The following is a 22,609-nucleotide window of genomic DNA, read 5'->3' on the forward strand; positions in this document are numbered from 1 at the left end:
TGGTCGTCTACTTTCGTTTGAATTTTGTATTCTTTGGTCAAATGAGTAACTGGAATGAATGGTTTCCCTAAATCGAGTTTATTGGCTACACCTCGGTCTACTGCTACTAAACGCAGATCCTTGCAAACAGAGCGCGCGCCTTCGCTTATTCTAAGCCCTAACCTCTAGCAAAAGAAATGACTTTTGATTATGTCTTCCTGCAGATACATCTGTTATTGGCAATAACAACTACATTATTGATATATATATATATATATATATATATATATATATATATATATATATGAATATACATATATATGTATATATAATCTATATATATATTTATATATATATATATATATACACATATATTTATATATATATATACATATATATACATATATATGTATATATATTATATATATATATAGGCCTATATATATATATATATATATATATATATATATATATATATATATATATATATGCGCGTCATGTTCTGAATTCAAATTCTATTAAGGAAATGAGGGTTAGCTCTTCGAAAATACCTATTGGCCAGCAGTAAAGCTTGATTCACTACAGTCACACGTTGGGCTAGCGTTTGCCTCATGGCCTCCCACACAGAGACGCTTTCTCAAATTACCGTACCGGCCCTTTTCTTCCTCCATCTTTAAAGACCCAATTACGAAACAATTCTCCTCTTAATTCATCTCGCACTTTTGACTTGAAGCAGTCATGCAACGCAGTTTTAATAATTGCTGGGACATTCTGGGGGATTCAGGTAACCGAAAACGTTCAGCTCGTAGAGACTGGCAAAGAGCATAAAAATGAGATACCAAACCATTAGTACGACACCCAATTTCTTGTCCAGTTTCCATCCGTTCAGGTGCGTCGAGCCGATCAGGAACACGACGGTGGCAAACAGAGACACTGTCGAGTAGGTAAGGCCTGAAATGAAATAAGAAGATTATCATAGTGTATAGAAATAACCTTTGACGTAAATGGACTATATACTGTATATATAAACACCTTTTTTTATCTCTCTCTCTCTCTCTCTCTCTCATAATATATGTATATATATATATATATGCACACACATATATATATATACATATATATGCACACGAACACACACACACACACACATATATATATATATATATATATATATATATATATATATATATATATAAAACACACATATATACATACATACACACGCACACACACATATATATGTATATATATGTTACGGTCATTTTGAGGAATTGGTCATTTTGCAAACTGCCCGGTCATCTTGGAAAATGACCAAAATATCTGTCAGTATGCAAAATGCCCAAATAATTGTGGTTATTTTGGAAAATGACCAAAATATCTGTCAGTATGCAAAATGCCCAAATAATTGTGGTTATTTTGGAAAATGACCATATGTTTGGTCAATTTGCAAAATGACTATTAGTATCGTTTGTCATTTTGTAAAGTTACCCCAATAGCTGCTGGTCATTATGCAAAAATAAACAAATAGTAACTTAAAATTTATTAGAAAAAGTCTAAGTGTCAGTTAGTTCCTACGGAGGTTCGGCCGAGGAAGGAAATATTCGTGCTCCTCTCATCACTCATTTGTTGCAAGTATATTGTACACTGAAAAGCTTCACAATGGAAAGTAAGAAAATTATTTTCCAAACAAAACTTCTAGAGTCTGAAGAAAAGCAAGCTACAAATAGTTCTAGTTTATTTACCCGGGAAGAAAACGAACGAGTAATTAGTCGCCTGAATGAACCTAAACAATCTAATCCTACGAAGACTAAGCAGGATTGATATGCAGATTCAACCAGATGGGAAGTACCGTTTCATTTTCAATTATCAGGATTACTTGACCAAGATGATATGCCTTCGAGCCCTACAGACTAATACTGCCAAGGAGGTAGCTTTTCACCTGGTTGACATTTTCTGTGATAAAGGAGCCCCTCATATTCTTCAATCTGACAATGGGAGAGAATTTTCAAATAAGGTAATCAAGGAAGTTCTGGCTATGTGGCCAGAATGTAAGCTAGTTCATGGGAAACCAAGATATTCTCAATCACAGGGTTCCGTGGAACGAGCAAACAGAGATGCTGAAGCAATACTCGCTTGCTGGATGAAAGATAACAACACTACACAATGGTCAAATGGACTGCGCTTTGTTCAGTGGCAGAAAAACACGCGCTTCCATTCTGGAATTGGCAGGACACCTTATGAAGCCATGTACAGAGAAAAGGCTCATCTTGGTATTTCTGCTGTCAACATACCAGAAGAAATAATGGAAGGCATGGAGACAGAGGAGCAGCTTGCAGAAGCTCTGTGTTTTGTTAATGAAGAAGATCAAAATGTAGAACAGGGGGAGAAGTGCTGAAAGTTGTGCCATAAATTGCAACTCGTGTGGTCAAAACATTCCATGTCATCCTTCTGGTCAGTGTTGTTCAACTGTAAATGACAATGTTGATGACCCTGTGTTCTGTTGCCTATGCAAAAGAAATCGTAGCATTCAGGCTGAACGAAGGGAATCGAAAATACAAGAGAAGCAAGCTAAAAAAATGGAGGATAAATCAGTACAGCGTTTCAAGCCAGAATTTGCAGGGGACACTGTCATGGTTCCTATTCCACTTGTTGACCGTGGACGAGCGGAGTTTGCTAATACAAAGGCAATTATAACTGAGACAATGGGAGGTGGAACTTACAAACTAGGGACAAAACATGGTGCACAGGTGCACAGACGGAATCAGTTTACTTTATGTGCTGAAAAATTTATGTCACTCGAAGAGGTAATAAAAGATCGCGAAGTCAGTCTGCAAGAGGTAGCTATTGCAGACTCGATGGGACATGGCCAGGGGAACAGTAAGTGTAGCTGCACCCAGTAATGTCAGAGCAGACGCTGTAAATGCTTCAAAAACGAAGTATTGTGCAACAGCAGATGTAAATGCAGCAACTTCTGTTCAAACAAGTCAGATAATGCTAATTTTGATAAATGTTAAAATAATTTTCAAGTTCAGTTTTAGTTCTTTCAATGTTCTAACATTTTTTTGGTAATTGAAGAAGAGCAAGACTTAATGTAGTCCTACAAAGTAAATGTGCTGTCAAGAATTACACCTAATACTTTAAAAGAGTCAAAGTTGAAGCAACCATATCAGTGCTGTGATCCAGATGTTGAGGAGAAACAGTCCTTGACCTAATTACAATCATACTTTGAGTTTTCTTGGGACTCAACTTCATACACTGGAAAAAGCACTGCAAAACAGTTAGCAATGAATAAGGATTAGAGCAGAAGGTAATGACGTTAATTAAAACAAGTGGGAAGCTACTAGAAAAAAAAACAATATTTAATTTACGTAAAAAGCTAAAGGAATTATCTAGAAGCTTAAGTATGATGGTCTCATACTGAACTAAAAATTGCTTTACCTGTGCTAAAAACATTTTTTAGAAACCCTTCTTTGTCTAATAATTATCTCTAATCTCCAATAGCAGTCTTTAATGTTGAATAAATAAAACGCACACCTTTATTAATACTTAGACTTTTCCTAATAAATTTTAAGTTACTATTTGTTTATTTTTGCATAATGACCAGCAGCTATTGGGGTAACTTTACAAAATGACCAACGATACTAATGGTCATTTTGCAAAATGACCAAACTTCTGGTCATTTTCCAAAATGACCACAATTATTTAGGCATTTTGCATACTGACAGATATTTTGGTCATTTTCCAAAATGACCGGGCAGTTTGCAAAATGACCAATTCCTCAAAATGACCGTAACATATATATATATATATATATATATATATATATATATAAATATATGAATTTATATATATATATATATATATATATATATATATATATATATATATATATATATATATATATATATTATATATCAAACGCGGATATACATATGACACCCGAGCTTACTTCCTCAATAATTAGGCTTGACTTTCATTGTTCAGCCAACACGATCCAGATGAAAGCCACAAGCTAATGGCAGCAACAGACTTCCGCGGAATTGATGTATAACATGATTGCAATGTTCGACTTTTCCTACGGAGTTTCGAGCTTGAGAAAAAAAAAAAAAAAAAAAAAAAAAAAAAAAAAAAAAAAAAAAAAAAAAAAAAAACGGCAATTGGAGATTAGTAACGTTTGAATTTACTGTAGGTGCCATATATACGGTTGTTTTTAATGAATAATGCATAATGAAAAGACCATGGATAAAATCAGCTGTCGGTGAAAATGGAATAAATGGAGTGGCACTGTAATGAAATCTGCCTTTCCTTAAAAAATTTCTAGCTCTGAAGAAAAGAAGATACAGAAAACTAGAAATTATTGTCTTAAAATAATTGATGCAGCAAGTGTTTTAGTACTATATATATGTATGTATATATATATATATATATATATATATATATATATACATATATACTATATATATATTATATTTTATATATACATACATATACATTTAATACATATATATATAAATATATATATATATATATATATATATATATATACATATTCATATATATATATATATATATATATATATATATATATACTGCATATATATGTTGTATATACATCATATATGTATATAAATTATGCTTAGATAAACATATATATGTATATATATATACACACACACACAGACACACACACATACACACATATATATATATATATATATATATATATATATATATATATATATATGTATAATTCCCTAACCATTAAATCATTGTTATTATCTACCTCCTTTTATAATCCCTTACTACAGCTAACTGTAATTAAGCTAAGTAGAGAAAGACCCCATGAATTTAGCCATGAAGTTCTTATAAAAAGACTTTGTTTAAAGGAATAGCCTAAGAAATTAAGTGACAATTTTATATCAGAAAGGACCAGAGTGAAAATTTCAGTTGGCTGTTGAGAGAGGCTTTTCGAAAATTATATTTCTATCGAATGAATTCCCCTCTTGTATAATATTTCGTTCAAATTGAATAATAAATCTCTATTTCTTATTCATTTTCCATATGCCTTTCGATTATTCGTTTTTATTCAATTGCTTAGTTCCTCTGGCCAGGTACGGACTCTGTGCAGTAAAATAAAGAAATTCAAAATTAAGAATATTTTCGTTTAGTTTAATAATTAAAAAGTAATTATATTTACTCGCTTCCTTATCCTATTAAATGCAATTATTTATTATAACTTTATGATTGTAATCATCTTTATAAAATCTAACATCATCATAAGAAACCTACAAAGAATATTTATAATAATACGTATTGGTGTTGTTCATTATGACTAATTCCACTTTTCCTACAGATTGACAATGATTTATAATACTTTCAGATATAAAGAACGTGTCCTACTCTGGAGAGAAGGGCTTTAAATTGAACAATCAATACGTGATATATTACCTTCGTCATGTGAACAGCAATGAAAGCGAGTTTTGAAGCTTAGGTTAGTTATTCAAGATCTATAATTAGATTAGTCTACGAGTCATCGGGTAAAAATTGAAAAATATAAAAAATATTCTGCACAGAACGAGCCATGATGCCAAGGGCATATCCTTGATTTGCTTCGAAGATTTTGTTCAACTAATTTCATCTGGGCCATTCAAAATTTGTTTTATCATTATTATTATTATTATTATTATTATTATTATTATCATTACTTGCTAAGTAACAAACCCTAATTGGAAAAGAAGGGTGCTATAAGCCCAGAGGCTCCAACAGGGAAAATAGCCCAGTGAGGAAAGGAAAGCGGTAGAGGGCTAATAACGATATTGTCTGTGGTAAAACGTGCCATGCAAAAAAAAAAAAAAAAAAAAAAAAAAAAAAAAAAAAAAAAAAAAAAAGGGTTTAACAGAGCTGGTTTCCAGCATACGTTTTGGGGAAGTATATTTCTAAATTATAAATATTTTGAAATTGAAAGGAATGTCACAATGATTACCATGTTTCGTCATATTGCAAAATGGTAAACACGAATATTTCAGGCACGAAAGGACTGCTGTCTTTGAAGGATATTTATTATTATAAAATATAAAAAAAATAGTAATATCTATTGACTAGACATGCATATGTGAGAATGCAGTTTGTTAATACTGTTCTAGTAATTTTTTTTTCAATTTTTATTCTGTTTGAACAGTTACAATATGTGATGTATATATTCTTCTGCGATGATCTGATGATCTCCTGTCGACAAACCAATTTATAAAGAATATGAAGCAGTGGAGAAAGTATTAATTCAACAATTTTAGCACTACATAAGCAAAATGCTTTCACACACCCACACCCATATATATATATATATATATATATATATATATATATATATATATATATATACATACAAGCATACATGCACGTATATGCGTTATACATACACACATGCATATATATACACACATATACATATATATATATATGTCTATATATATTCATACATACAGTATACGCACACACACACACACACACACATATATATATATATATATATATATACAAGCGTACATGCACGTATATGCGTTATATATACACACATGCATATATATATATATTATATATATACATAAATACACATATATGTCTATATATATTTATACATACAGTATAAATACACACACACACACACACATATGTATATATATATATATATATATATATATATATATATATATATATATATATATATATAAAGATACATACATGTGGACTTGTGTGGTTAGGAAAAGTTTGCCTGACTATTCATTAGTACAGAATAATATATAAGGGTAAGCTAATGCTTGCAAAAGTGTCAAGAAGAGTGGCCGCATGTACTGTACATCTAACATTATTTGGTTGAGACTAAAGCCAAGAGAGATATGAGTTGGAGAAGGATGTGAAAAAATGTGTCTTAAATCTAAGGAAAAATTAGTTAAATAAGGAAGTAAAAAGATTATATAAGAAGAAAATAGATGATGGATGTGAAAAAAATGTGTCTATACCTAATGAAAAAATTAGTTAAATAAGGAAGTAAAAAGATTATATAAGAAGAAAATAGATGAAGGATGTGAAAAATGTGTCTATACCTAATGAAAAATTAGTTAAATAAGGAAGTAAAAAGATTATATAAGAAAATAGATGAAGGATGTGAAAAATGTATCTATACCTAATGAAAAATCAGTTGAATAAGGAAGTAAAAGGATTATATAAGAAGAAAATAGATGAAGGATGTGAAAAATGTGTCTATACCTAATGAAAAATTAGTTAAATAAGGAAGTAAAAGGATTATATAAGAGGAAAATAGATGAAGGATGTGAAAATGTGTCTATACCTAATGAAAAATTAGTTAAATAAGGAATTAAAAGGATTATATAAGAAGAAAATAGATGAAGGATGTGAAAATGTGTCTATACCTAATGAAAAATTAGTTAGATAAGGAAGTAAAAGGATTATATAAGAAGAAAATAGATGAAGGATGTGAAAATGTGTTTATACCTAATGAAAAATTAGTTAGATAAGGAAGTAAAAGGATTATATAAGAAGAAAATAGATGAAGGATGTGAAAAAAATGTGTCTATACCTAATGAAAAAATTAGTTAAATAAGGAAGTAAAAAGATTATATAAGAAGAAAATAGATGAAGGATGTGAAAAAAATGTGTCTATACCTAATGAAAAAATTAGTTAAACAAGGAAGTAAAAAGATTATATATGAAAATAGATGAAGGATGTGAAATAAATGTATCTATACCTAATGGAAAATTAGTTAAATAAGGAAATAAAAAAAATTAAGAAGAAAATAAATGAACTTAGGGACATTTTTGCAGAGGTTTTCCTTGCCATAATCAGGAAATGGAAATTAAGAGGGATTATTATATGTAAGTATAAGAGGTTAAAAAAGGAATGAAAATAGTCATTGCCAGAAGAAATAGATAAAACGGTTCAAGTGAAGGAATGAAGGAAACTATTTAAGAAGCATTTGCGTGATTAAATTGATGAGGTGCCAGGATAAAAGAGGGTGGATAACGTAGTCAAGGATGAAGTGAGAGAGGCGAATCCTTAGTAATAAAAGATAGCAGGGGAAGTGAAGGAAAGATTCAGAGAGAAAAAAAGGTTCCTTTACCTAGAAGTAAAATGCAGCGAAAAAGATTGTTAATCAGTAAATAGATCTCAGAATAAAGTTGCAAGTAGAAAAATGCTATCAGATGTAAGTACAGTCATCTGACGGTAGAATTAGTAATTTGAAGGTTTGTTTGAATGTGGGCGATAGAAGAGAGCCAGAGGAGAATGATGCAAGAATTGAAAGGATTAGTGTATTAGTGTAAGGGTGGGAATGCTTGTGGAAATGACTGTCAAAGGATGTAAGAAAGGCTATCAAGAAGTTGGACAAAAGAAAACCAATGGAATGGATGAGATTAATAGTGAGATACTCTCGCATGGTGGCTGACTAAGGTTAGTAAGGTATACTTGGCTAAGGGAAAGGTCCCAAATGAATAGATAAGAGGAATAAGGGTTCGGTTGTATTAATGTTAAAGTGATCAGGCAATTAAAATTATTGGGACATATCATTACTTATTATACCAGGTAGGATTTTATTTGAGAAAGTACGTATGGGTACGAGCGTTGTGGGTTTAGACAAGGAAGATGATGGGAGGATCAATTGTTTGTTATGAAACAGTTATGGAAAATGTTTGAAAGGAAAGGTAAAAATTCATTTTTGCCATACATGTACTTAGAAAAATCTTAAGACGGAATCGATAGGGAAATAAAGTAGAGATTATCAAAAATGATATGGATTGGAAGTAGTTGAGAGGAATTGTAATTTTCTATTTTTTTTTTTATGATGGAGAAGTCGATACGTGTAAGAGTATGTCGGTAGTAGAATGACTGATTTGGTATTAAAGTGAGCGTGGGACGAGGGTGAGTAATTTCTCTGTGGCTGTTCAAAATCATTACAGATGGAGTGAAGCCAGAGGTTCAGGAAAGGTCTGGATGTTGGCACAGAGGTGTGGGATAAGAAAATGAGTTGGGAATGAGGTAAGGAACGGTTGATGTTTACAGATGATGCTCAGCTGATTGGGGACAGTAAAGAGAAATTGCAAAAAATAGTGAGCAAATAAGAGTGGCCGCAAGAAGAGGATGTTGAAAGAAAATGGAATTAACAGTATGGTAATTAGAGTATATGGAAATCAATAAAATGGAGTAATGAATGCTAGGATGGATGGAAGAAGAATAAAAGTAATTGATTTGTAAAAGCACTGCGGTGTATATATAACAGATAATGGCAAGATGAGACACGAAGTGAGTCATTTAATAGAAGAATAAAAAAGAAGGTAGTTTAACGTGCATAAAATCTTAGTAAGAGTCTTAATTTGTCTAAGCTATGGCGCAACTCAAGAAGGGATTGATAAACCAACCTTTCCCTATGAAGTGAAGTACTTAAGTTTAATTCAAATGGATGAAAAAGTGTTGCAGCAATTGTGATGAATTGTATGTTTAGTATATGTGTGTAAGAAGAATTGATAGAGAGAGAAATATGAGGTTATTTGGAGGTGGTTGAAATGTTAGGATAAGTGAATGGAGGAATCGGATTACTTGGAGGTGGTTCGGTCAATGAGAGAGAATACATGAATTAGATTACTTGGAGAGTTCGGTAAAGAATAGAAAATGGATGAATCGGATTACTTGGAGGCGGTTTGGTCAAGGAGAGAGAATGGATGAATCGGATTACTTGGAGGCGGTTTGGTCAAGGAGAGAGAATGGATGAATAGGATTACTTGGAGGCGGTTTGGTCAAGGAGAGAGAATGGATGACTCGGATTACTTGGACACGGTTCTGTCATGGAGAGAAAATGGATGAATCCGATTACTTGGAGGCGGTTTGGTCAAGGAGAGAGAATGGATGAATTGGGTTATTTAGAAGCAATTCGGTCAAGGAGAGAGAATGGATGAATCAGATTACTTGGGAGGCAGTTTGGTCAAGGAGAGCGAATAGGTGAATCAGATTACTTGGAGGCAGTTTGGTCAAGGAGAGAGAATGATGACTCGGACTACTTGGATACGGTTCGGTCATGGAGAGAAAATGGATGAATCAGATTACATGGAGGCAGTTTGGTCAAGGAGAGAGAATGGATGAATCAGATTATTTGGAGGCAGTTCGGTCAAGGAGAGAGAATGGATGAATCAGATTACATGGAGGCAGTTCGGTCAAAGAGAGTGTATAGATGAATCGGATTACTTGGAAGCGGTTCGGTCAAGGAGAGAGAATGGATGAGAATAAGTTAGAGAAAAAGTTGTTTTATTCAGAATTGCGAAGGGGCAGTATGACAGGATAGACTTGGGATGGTTTGATGGAGATAAAAGCTCATTGGAATGGAAGGGCTCTGAGTGCGTGCAATATAGGGTTGAATGACGCAATGTCTGTCAGGGGATTTAACACCCTATTAATGAGGCGTTTGCGTAAATATATGAAGGGACCAATTTTTTGGAAGTTTTCCTGCACAAAAGGTTTATCCACAATTCAGCAGTTATAGGATGAATGTGGCAATAACTTGTGTTGTTCTCTGAAGCCATTCCTTGTTAAGGGAAATGGCTTGATGACCCAATGTAATAAAAAGGTACTCGCTCATCTGGGACTTGTCATGCAAAGTCTCTTATATAAATGAAGTATTTCTTGATGTAGACGAAATAATTCTAATATCATTCCAAAAAGAACCAGACTTATGAATTCAGTGAACCTAAGTTGGTCAAGTCTCATAGGAAAAAGTCATAAATATCTTAATCCAAATGATATTCTCATCTGTATCTGAGCATCCTTTGCTGCCACTGTCGTGGCGTAATAAGACTTGCTTATGTTATGATGAGACACTGACGACATCGGCTGGATATGTTTCTGAGAAAATAAGAAGTCAAACAGATTTCAGTTAATTGCATTTTATGCTGAATCAATATTAAGCAGAGCTAATGCTCAATACGTATGTATTTTACTTCAACTTCCAGTGATTTCATTTTTCCTCTGTTATTAACTGAATGGGAGACACTGTTAACAAGACCAATTAACATGGCTAAACTACTCCATAGGTATCTTGTGGTTAAACAAGTCCACCATGTTCAGTCACTCATATACGTTGATGGATGTCCAGGTATTTGGGAGAGATTACCATTTCACCGCTCTCTGGACGACAGGTTACTAGGAGCGCGAAACCGATCAAATAATAAACTACCTATTTCGCGCTCCCAGACACCTGTCGTCCAGAAAGGGGTGAAATGGAAATCTCTCTCTCAAAGACGCAGACATCCACCAACTTATATAAGTGACTGTTCATTTTCCATCTGATTGAGATTACAAAACCTCAAAGAATCTATCCAATTGGAGTGATGCCAGTAACCTTTTCCATTGGCCCCTTTTAGATTCACTGTGTTGTAAACATTACATTTGATAATTTTTCTTTTCTAAATAATCATTTTTTTGCAGATGCAATGAAACCATACAGTAGTTTGCTTACTTCCAAGTGTTGAGTATGAAGCACTGCTTTACTTTTTATCACTAACTGTAATAATCATTCAGATCTTGACTGATAGATATTAGTATAAGGTAACCAAGCTCACCACACACATCTGGTGACTGTCCTTCAATTTGTTTGCAGGGTTTAAATGTGGCCATTACATTAAATGCTGCTGCTTTTTACCTTAGATTACCTTAAAACCTTTTCCAATTTTCTTAAATTGTAAGCTAGTAAAAACGAAATTACCTTAGAACTACCTTGAAACCATGCAAATTACCTCAAACTAAGGTAATTACTTTGAAAGTTTAAACCCTGCTAGTTTGTTCCAGTTATCCCACTCTAACACACCACTTGCACTGATGGCTACTCTGTTCTACTTGTTTTCTCCTCTTGTTACTCTGTACAAACTGTTTTCAGGTGGATTGAGGGTGATAAGTCTTTTAATCTAGGTTGATATAAATGATTTTACATTTCGTTTATCATTGATAAAAGCTGAAATAATCTATCCCTGATAAAAGTACAGGTACGAGAGCATTAATGTGTGTAAGCATAACAGAGAAATTCTCAGTTATCATTTCCGTGCCTTCAACAGAATAAGACATTTTCTTTCTGAGGTAAATGTTCAACTTATTACACTTTATTTACATACAATAATACCTGTCGAAAACTGCAAGAAGATAATACATAAGAGAATGAACGAGACACTCAATTTTGACGTTTCAATACTTTAGTGTAAATGGTGGCAAGTAATGTTTGTTTCCTTTGTTACTGGATGATCTGATGATGACAAACAATTTAATGGTTATTATTAGAAAAATAAAATATGGAATCCGAACGTATTTGGTTCTATGTAACCATTTCTAAGTTCGAGTATGAATATAGTTATACTCGTAGTACAGCGCATCAAACTCTATTACTTGCTAATACATAAACACAGTTATTTATGGCAAATCGTCTCCTCACACTAAACGAATAACTTCAGAGAAAAAAAGATAAGATACTAATTTATACATTTTTCATTTAGTGTTCAATCAGAGAACATAATTCGAAGGGGGGGGGGGGGGATAAGAAACCAGCCTAAATGGTTAATCGTATGGAAAAAAAAAAAAACCGATTTTGAAGCAAAGCGAAAAATCTATTTTTGTGTGAGATGGCCATGTCGTCCTAATGGAAGGTTCCTTTAGGCAGCTTTCTAAGGGATATTTAGCTTGTTCTGTAGCTAAATATCCCTGAGAAAGCTGCCTACAGGAACCTTCCATCAGGACGACATGGCTTGAGCCCAAAAATGAAAGTTAACTATGTTAAATGTTAGTACACTGTGGTATCAACTGTTTAGTGAATATGATAGCCCCTTTATTTTCTTTAGTCTAAGTAAGGCCATTGATTGAAATATTTGTCACCATACAGAAAGAATAATACACCGTCTACTGAAAGTTTTTTTCTTTTTGCTTCCATTAACTTTAGAAGAAAAAGAGTGAATCAAGAATTCACCAAAAATAATGCTTAAATGCTAATGAAAATTTAATTACCTTTCATTACTCAATTAAAAAAAAAAACATGAAAAAACTATAGTCACGAGTTTTTAACATAGGAAAGAATCTTTTTTAAGATTAATGACCACTTTCCATCTTCAATTCAGAGCAAAGTTTTCGTAATTTATACACTGAATAAGATTGACTTCTCCTCCACAAGTAAACAGATGCTTAATTGAATTACACTGTGTCCTCCGGCAAATCTTTGAAAAGAAATTTAATATATTTAAAATGAAAAATTAATGGCATCATGAAAGAAGTTAATCTTTACAAAAAATACAATACCTCTGCTTTCCACAGGGACGGTGGTTCCGGGGTAAACTACAGCTGTCTTGAGGAACCAAGGAAGCCCTAAACACAGCAAGATGTCGAAGACATTACTGCCAATGGCGTTGCTCACTGCCATGTCTCCAAAACCTGCAACAGTGGAAATCATTACTTTACCTCAATGGAGATGACTGTTTGATGATGGTAACTCATAACATACTAATTTAATTAGGTTAGGTTAGGTTAGGTTAGGCTTGGCTAACCTAAGCTAAGTTAAGCTAGGCTTGGCTTGGCTTGGCTAAGCTAGGCTAGGCTTGGCTAGGCTAGGCTAGGCTATTATGTGAGTCACTATATTTTCAGCCAGTATCATCTCAGCAGTTATTCCATCGTAACCAGGGGTTTTCCATCTCCTGAGTTTTCTCATGATAGCCTCGATTTCAAACACACTGAATTCTCTCATGAGCACATCAAGGTCTTCATCCGCTCCAGGTGTATCATTTAAATTAGATACAAGAAACCTTTTATTTTGAATTTTAATTATTTATTTTGTATCTTTCAAGCAACTATTGTACCACTGAGACTCATGCATTCACTGGTAGCTATTTTTCAGTTTAGTCTTTCTTGTCAGACAAAGACTTCTTTCTATTATCTCAATTACCATATTGTTACCTCCACCAACGAAGTTAGGACGAGGTTATGTTTTCGCCTCTATTTTTCCGTTTGTCTCTTTGTTTAAGAACAATTTCCTGTCCACAATTCTACTCATAGAGTACTGAAACCTTCAGGAATTAATTGTTATGTCGAGACGTGGAAGTGACCACAGCTCCAAGTTCACACATGGTTGTCACAGACTTCAAATACACCTACGGTCTAAATTGATTCTGGGAAAAGGTAGCTGGTTTCGAGAAAAAAGCTGCCGTGGTGGAGGTCTGCACTTTGTGCTTTTTTTTATTTTTATTATTGAATTTGGCACGAGTTCCAGGTTTGTCAATGAACAGCCCTTTTTCTTCAATACCTAAACAGTAATATGATCTCCCACAATCATTGTTCATACTTCTGTTTTTTTCATTTTTCCTATTTAACCAATAACTTTTATAGTTCTCTTTCTTCTCGTAAATTGAGAATTTTTGCTTAAATTCTGTTTTTTTTAATTTCTTATGGAACAAATAAAATTCACGTTTATTATTATTATTATTATTATTATTATTATTATTATTATCATTATTATTATTATTATCATTATCATTATTATTATCATTATTATTATTATCAGCTAAGCTAAAGCCCTAGTTGGAACAAGCAGGATACTATAAGCCAAAGGGCTCCAACCCCCAGTGAGGAATGGAAATAAGGAAATAAATATACTATATAAGAAACAATCTAAAAACAAAAAAATATGTATAAAATACCTTAACATCAGCAACAACATTAAAATAGATCTGTCATACAACAAACAATGCAGAGAGAATCAAGTCAACCTGTTCGACATAAAAACATGACGTATAGGAATATATCTATAATTGTTTTTTTTTTTTTTTTTTTTTTTTTTTTTTTGGTGAATTCTAATCAAAATGACGAACCACTTGCCTTGTTTAGCAACGCATAAAGACGAAAGCGCGTCTGGAACAGACACTCCAACTGCGATTAATGTAAGACCCATGACTGTGTCGGGTATGCCCAGGGTGAAACCTGAAAGAAAATGACAAAATGAATAAATAAATCTTATTGGTTTACACGTTTAGTTGGTTAAATTGAACGTGAATAAACATTATACATTTCCCTTTCCTTTTCTTTTCCGTTACTTTGCGACACGTTCTTTCGTATCAAATGTTGAATCCTGATATTTGACATTGCCAATATAAAATGGAGAGTAAAGGTAAAATACACATACTGAATTATAATATATATATATATATATATATATATATATATATATATATATATATATATATATATATACACACACATATATATACATATATAATATATATATATATATATATATATATATATATATATATATATATATATACACACAAAATACTTTCATGTATAAAATCTATCTATCTCTCTATCTATATAACAAACTATTTACATATATATGTATATATATATATATATATATATATATATATATATGTGTGTGTGTGTGTGTATATATATATGTGCGTGTATGGGTTGGCGTTTATGTGTACGTTTAGACATTTGTCTTTGTGTATCTGTATCAAGGTATGAACAGAAGAATTTGAAACTTAACTGGAGCTAATACTTTAGACTTACAGAAGACGTTAAGTCTAATTTAAGGAAAGAGGAACATAAGAATAAGGTGTCAAAGAACACCAAATTAGAGCTTAAATAAAAAATCATGCTGTTATGAAAGTAACTTAAATATTATCCAGCATATTTCTCTCGATAGAATCATTAAAGGCTTAAGGTCGCTCATGAATGGCAGAGGCCAGGGACAGTGACATTGCCCTAGCAGGACAATGATCTGGTGATGTCGTAATGAGCATGATTTACCGCAGAAATCATGCATTTAATATTTGTGTTTAGGACTGAACTTGCATTACAGGGTTCTGATAGGAATCATAAGCTTGTCTTGGGATGAAAGTTGAAGTGGATATATAAAAAATATGACTTGCAAATTAATTAATGTATGAACATTCTGATCACATAAAGAGCTCCATGATTACTTTTTTTATTGTTTTCAAAATTGTGAAAATCAACTGCAAGAAGAGTAGAAACTTAACATAAGGGTCACAAGGCTATTATTAGTATCATTATTATTATTATTATTATTATTATTATTATTATTATTATTATTATTATTATCATTATTATTATTATTATTGATAGCTAACTTCAAACCCTAGTTGAAAAAGCAGGATTAAAACATCCCAAAGGATCCAACAGATGTAACACCTCAGTGAGGAGAGGAAATAACGAAATAAATAAACAATACATAGCAAGTATTGAATAAAAACTATAAAATATCAAAATATCATTAAGAAGGTAAAATAAACAATGAAGAAAGACTTGTGTAAATTATGAAAGTCCTTTTAGAATATTAGAAACTCCTTATGTAAGTTATGTCCTTTCTGATTATTAGAAACTCCTCATGTAAGCTATGTACTTTCAGCTATTAGATACTCCTTATGTAAGCTATGTCCTTTCTGATTATTAGAAACTCCTCATGTAAGCTATGTACTTTCAGCTATTAGATACTCCTTATGTAAGCTATGTCCTTTCTGATTATTAGAAACTCCTCTTGTAAGCTATGTACTTTCAGCTATTAGATACTCCTCATGTAAGCTATGTACTTTCAGCTATTAGAGACTCCTCATGTAAGCTACGAATTTTCAGATAATTAGAAACTCCTTATGTAGGCTATGTACTTTAAGATTATTAGAAACTCCTTATGTAAGCTATGTACTTTCAGCTATTAGAAACTCCTCCTGTAAGCTACATATTTTCAGATAATTAGAAACTCCTCATGTAAGCTACGTATTTTCAGATAATTAGAAACTCCTCATGTAAGCTACGTACTTTCAGATAATAAGAAACTCCTCCTGTAAGCTATGTACTTTCAGATAATTAGAAACTCCTCATGTAAGCTACGTACTTTCAGATTAATAGAAACTCCTCCTGTAAGCTATGTACTTTCAGATAATTAGAAACTCCTCATGTAAGCTACGTACTTTCAGATTAATAGAAACTCCTCCTGTAAGCTACGTATTTTCAGATAATTAGAAACTCCTCATGTAAGCTACGTATTTTCAGATAATTAGAAACTCCTCATGTAAGCTACGTACTTTCAGATAATAAGAAACTCCTCCTGTAAGCTACGTACTTTCAGATAATTAGAAACTCCTCATGTAAGCTACGTACTTTCAGATTAATAGAAACTCCTCCTGTAAGCTACGTACTTTCAGATAATTAGAAACTCCTCATGTAAGCTACGTACTTTCAGATTAATAGAAACTCCTCATGTAAGCTACGTACTTTCAGATAATTAGAAACTCCTCCTGTAAGCTACGTACTTTCAGATAATTAGAAACTCCTCATGTAAGCTACGTACTTTCAGATTAATAGAAACTCCTCCTGTAAGCTACGTACTTTCATATAATTAGAAACTCCTCATGTAAGCTACGTACTTTCAGATTAATAGAAACTCCTCCTGTAAGCTACGTACTTTCAGATAATTAGAAACTCCTCCTGTAAGCTACGTACTTTCAGATTAATAGAAACTCCTCCTGTAAGCTACGTACTTTCAGATAATTAGAAACTCCTCCTGTAAGCTACGTACTTTCAGATTAATAGAAACTCCTCATGTAAGCTACGTACTTTCAGATAATTAGAAACTCCTCCTGTAAGCTACGTACTTTCAGATAATTAGAAACTCCTCATGTAAGCTACGTACTTTCAGATTAATAGAAACTCCTCCTGTAAGCTACGTACTTTCAGATAATTAGAAACTCCTCATGTAAGCTACGTACTTTCAGATTAATAGAAACTCCTCCTGTAAGCTACGTACTTTCAGATAATTAGAAACTCCTCATGTAAGCTACGTACTTTCAGATAATTAGAAACTCCTCATGTAAGCTACGTACTTTCAGATTAATAGAAACTCCTCATGTAAGCTACGTACTTTCAGCTATTAGAAACTCCTCCTGTAAGCTACGTACTTTCAGATTAATAGAAACTCCTCATGTAAGCTATGTACTTTCAGATAATTAGAAACTCCTCATGTAAGCTACGTACTTTCAGATAATTAGAAACTCCTTATGTAAGCTACGTACTTTCAGATAATTAGAAACTCCTCATGTAAGCTACGTACTTTCAGATTAATAGAAACTCCTCCTGTAAGCTACGTACTTTCAGATTAATAGAAACTCCTCATGTAAGCTATGTACTTTCAGATAATTAGAAACTCCTCCTGTAAGCTATGTACTTTCAGATAATTAGAAACTCCTCATGTAAGCTACGTACTTTCAGATAATTAGAAACTCCTTATGTAAGCTACGTACTTTCAGATAATTAGAAACTCCTCATGTAAGCTACGTACTTTCAGATAATTAGAAACTCCTCATGTAAGCTACGTACTTTCAGATAATTAGAAACTCCTCATGTAAGCTACGTACTTTCAGATAATTAGAAACTCCTCATGTAAGCTACGTACTTTCAGATTAATAGAAACTCCTCCTGTAAGCTACGTACTTTCAGATTAATAGAAACTCCTCATGTAAGCTATGTACTTTCAGATAATTAGAAACTCCTCCTGTAAGCTACGTACTTTCAGATAATTAGAAACTCCTCATGTAAGCTACGTACTTTCAGATAATTAGAAACTCCTCCTGTAAGCTACGTACTTTCAGATAATTAGAAACTCCTCATGTAAGCTACGTACTTTCAGATAATTAGAAACTCCTCCTGTAAGCTACGTACTTTCAGATAATTAGAAACTCCTTATGTAAGCTACGTACTTTCAGATAATTAGAAACTCCTTATGTAAGCTACGTATTTTCAGATAATTAGAAACTCCTCATGTAAGCTACGTACTTTCAGATTAATAGAAACTCCTCATGTAAGCTACGTACTTTCAGATAATTAGAAACTCCTCCTGTAAGCTACGTACTTTCAGATAATTAGAAACTCCTCATGTAAGCTACGTACTTTCAGATTAATAGAAACTCCTCCTGTAAGCTACGTATTTTCAGATAATTAGAAACTCCTCATGTAAGCTACGTACTTTCAGATTAATAGAAACTCCTCATGTAAGCTACGTACTTTCAGATAATTAGAAACTCCTCATGTAAGCTACGTACTTTCAGATTAATAGAAACTCCTCATGTAAGCTACGTACTTTCAGATAATTAGAAACTCCTCATGTAAGCTACGTACTTTCAGATAATTAGAAACTCCTCATGTAAGCTACGTACTTTCAGATAATTAGAAACTCCTCCTGTAAGCTACGTATTTTCAGATAATTAGAAACTCCTCATGTAAGCTACGTACTTTCAGATTAATAGAAACTCCTCATGTAAGCTACGTACTTTCAGATAATTAGAAACTCCTCATGTAAGCTACGTACTTTCAGATTAATAGAAACTCCTTATGTAAGCTACGTACTTTCAGATAATTAGAAACTCCTCATGTAAGCTACGTACTTTCAGATTAATAGAAACTCCTCATGTAAGCTACGTACTTTCAGATAATTAGAAACTCCTCATGTAAGCTACGTATTTTCAGATAATTAGAAACTCCTCATGTAAGCTACGTACTTTCAGATAATTAGAAACTCCTCATGTAAGCTACGTATTTTCAGATAATTAGAAACTCCTCCTGTAAGCTACGTATTTTCAGATAATTAGAAACTCCTCATGTAAGCTACGTACTTTCAGATAATTAGAAACTCCTCATGTAAGCTACGTATTTTCAGATAATAAGAAACTCCTCCTGTAAGCTACGTATTTTCAGATAATTAGAAACTCCTCATGTAAGCTACGTACTTTCAGATTAATAGAAACTCCTCATGTAAGCTACGTACTTTCAGATAATTAGAAACTCCTCATGTAAGCTACGTACTTTCAGATTAATAGAAACTCCTCATGTAAGCTACGTACTTTCAGATAATTAGAAACTCCTCATGTAAGCTACGTACTTTCAGATTAATAGAAACTCCTCATGTAAGCTACGTACTTTCAGATAATTAGAAACTCCTCATGTAAGCTACGTATTTTCAGATAATTAGAAACTCCTCATGTAAGCTACGTACTTTCAGATAATTAGAAACTCCTCATGTAAGCTACGTATTTTCAGATAATTAGAAACTCCTCATGTAAGCTACGTACTTTCAGATAATTAGAAACTCCTCATGTAAGCTACGTACTTTCAGATAATTAGAAACTCCTCATGTAAGCTACGTACTTTCAGATTAATAGAAACTCCTCCTGTAAGCTACGTACTTTCAGATAATTAGAAACTCCTCATGTAAGCTACGTACTTTCAGATTAATAGAAACTCCTCCTGTAAGCTACGTACTTTCAGATAATTAGAAACTCCTCATGTAAGCTACGTACTTTCAGATAATTAGAAACTCCTCATGTAAGCTACGTACTTTCAGATTAATAGAAACTCCTCATGTAAGCTACGTACTTTCAGCTATTAGAAACTCCTCCTGTAAGCTACGTACTTTCAGATTAATAGAAACTCCTCATGTAAGCTATGTACTTTCAGATAATTAGAAACTCCTCATGTAAGCTACGTACTTTCAGATAATTAGAAACTCCTTATGTAAGCTACGTACTTTCAGATAATTAGAAACTCCTCATGTAAGCTACGTACTTTCAGATTAATAGAAACTCCTCCTGTAAGCTACGTACTTTCAGATTAATAGAAACTCCTCATGTAAGCTATGTACTTTCAGATAATTAGAAACTCCTCCTGTAAGCTATGTACTTTCAGATAATTAGAAACTCCTCATGTAAGCTACGTACTTTCAGATAATTAGAAACTCCTTATGTAAGCTACGTACTTTCAGATAATTAGAAACTCCTCATGTAAGCTACGTACTTTCAGATAATTAGAAACTCCTCATGTAAGCTACGTACTTTCAGATAATTAGAAACTCCTCATGTAAGCTACGTACTTTCAGATAATTAGAAACTCCTCATGTAAGCTACGTACTTTCAGATTAATAGAAACTCCTCCTGTAAGCTACGTACTTTCAGATTAATAGAAACTCCTCATGTAAGCTATGTACTTTCAGATAATTAGAAACTCCTCCTGTAAGCTACGTACTTTCAGATAATTAGAAACTCCTCATGTAAGCTACGTACTTTCAGATAATTAGAAACTCCTCCTGTAAGCTACGTACTTTCAGATAATTAGAAACTCCTCATGTAAGCTACGTACTTTCAGATAATTAGAAACTCCTCCTGTAAGCTACGTACTTTCAGATAATTAGAAACTCCTCATGTAAGCTACGTACTTTCAGATAATTAGAAACTCCTTATGTAAGCTACGTATTTTCAGATAATTAGAAACTCCTCCTGTAAGCTACGTACTTTCAGATTAATAGAAACTCCTCATGTAAGCTACGTACTTTCAGATAATTAGAAACTCCTCCTGTAAGCTACGTACTTTCAGATAATTAGAAACTCCTCATGTAAGCTACGTACTTTCAGATTAATAGAAACTCCTCATGTAAGCTACGTACTTTCAGATAATTAGAAACTCCTCATGTAAGCTACGTACTTTCAGATTAATAGAAACTCCTCATGTAAGCTACGTACTTTCAGATAATTAGAAACTCCTCATGTAAGCTACGTACTTTCAGATAATTAGAAACTCCTCATGTAAGCTACGTACTTTCAGATAATTAGAAACTCCTCCTGTAAGCTACGTATTTTCAGATAATTAGAAACTCCTTATGTAAGCTACGTACTTTCAGATTAATAGAAACTCCTCATGTAAGCTACGTACTTTCAGATAATTAGAAACTCCTCATGTAAGCTACGTACTTTCAGATTAATAGAAACTCCTCATGTAAGCTACGTACTTTCAGATAATTAGAAACTCCTCATGTAAGCTACGTATTTTCAGATAATTAGAAACTCCTCATGTAAGCTACGTACTTTCAGATAATTAGAAACTCCTCATGTAAGCTACGTATTTTCAGATAATTAGAAACTCCTCCTGTAAGCTACGTACTTTCAGATAATTAGAAACTCCTCCTGTAAGCTACGTACTTTCAGATAATTAGAAACTCCTCATGTAAGCTACGTATTTTCAGATAATAAGAAACTCCTCCTGTAAGCTACGTACTTTCAGATAATTAGAAACTCCTCATGTAAGCTACGTATTTTCAGATAATAAGAAACTCCTCCTGTAAGCTACGTACTTTCAGATAATTAGAAACTCCTCATGTAAGCTACGTATTTTCAGATAATAAGAAACTCCTCCTGTAAGCTACGTACTTTCAGATAATTAGAAACTCCTCATGTAAGCTACGTACTTTCAGATAATTAGAAACTCCTCATGTAAGCTACGTACTTTCAGATAATTAGAAACTCCTCATGTAAGCTACGTACTTTCAGATAATTAGAAACTCCTCATGTAAGCTACGTACTTTCAGATAATTAGAAACTCCTCATGTAAGCTACGTACTTTCAGATAATTAGAAACTCCTCATGTAAGCTACGTACTTTCAGATAATTAGAAACTCCTCATGTAAGCTACGTACTTTCAGATAATTAGAAACTCCTCATGTAAGCTACGTACTTTCAGATAATTAGAAACTCCTCATGTAAGCTA

General features: G+C 32.9%; 1 protein-coding gene across 3 annotated transcripts in view; it reads right to left on the minus strand.

Moving 5' to 3' along the window:
* Window positions 1–474: 474 nt before the first annotated feature.
* Window positions 475–22,609, minus strand: part of LOC137655133 (probable sodium/potassium/calcium exchanger CG1090) — a 285,489-nt gene continuing 263,354 nt past the window's right edge. For all 3 annotated transcript variants that reach the window (XM_068389010.1, XM_068389008.1, XM_068389009.1), the window contains 3 exons: window positions 14,882–14,983; window positions 13,313–13,444; window positions 475–930 (listed from right to left, as the gene is read on the minus strand). In XM_068389010.1, the coding sequence (XP_068245111.1) occupies window positions 731–930; window positions 13,313–13,444; window positions 14,882–14,983 (434 nt within the window). In that variant the 3' untranslated portion in view covers window positions 475–730. The remainder of the gene's footprint in view (window positions 931–13,312; window positions 13,445–14,881; window positions 14,984–22,609) is intronic.

The sequence above is a fragment of the Palaemon carinicauda genome, chromosome 16, assembly GCF_036898095.1.
Source record: "Palaemon carinicauda isolate YSFRI2023 chromosome 16, ASM3689809v2, whole genome shotgun sequence".
Taxonomy (NCBI): domain Eukaryota; kingdom Metazoa; phylum Arthropoda; class Malacostraca; order Decapoda; family Palaemonidae; genus Palaemon; species Palaemon carinicauda.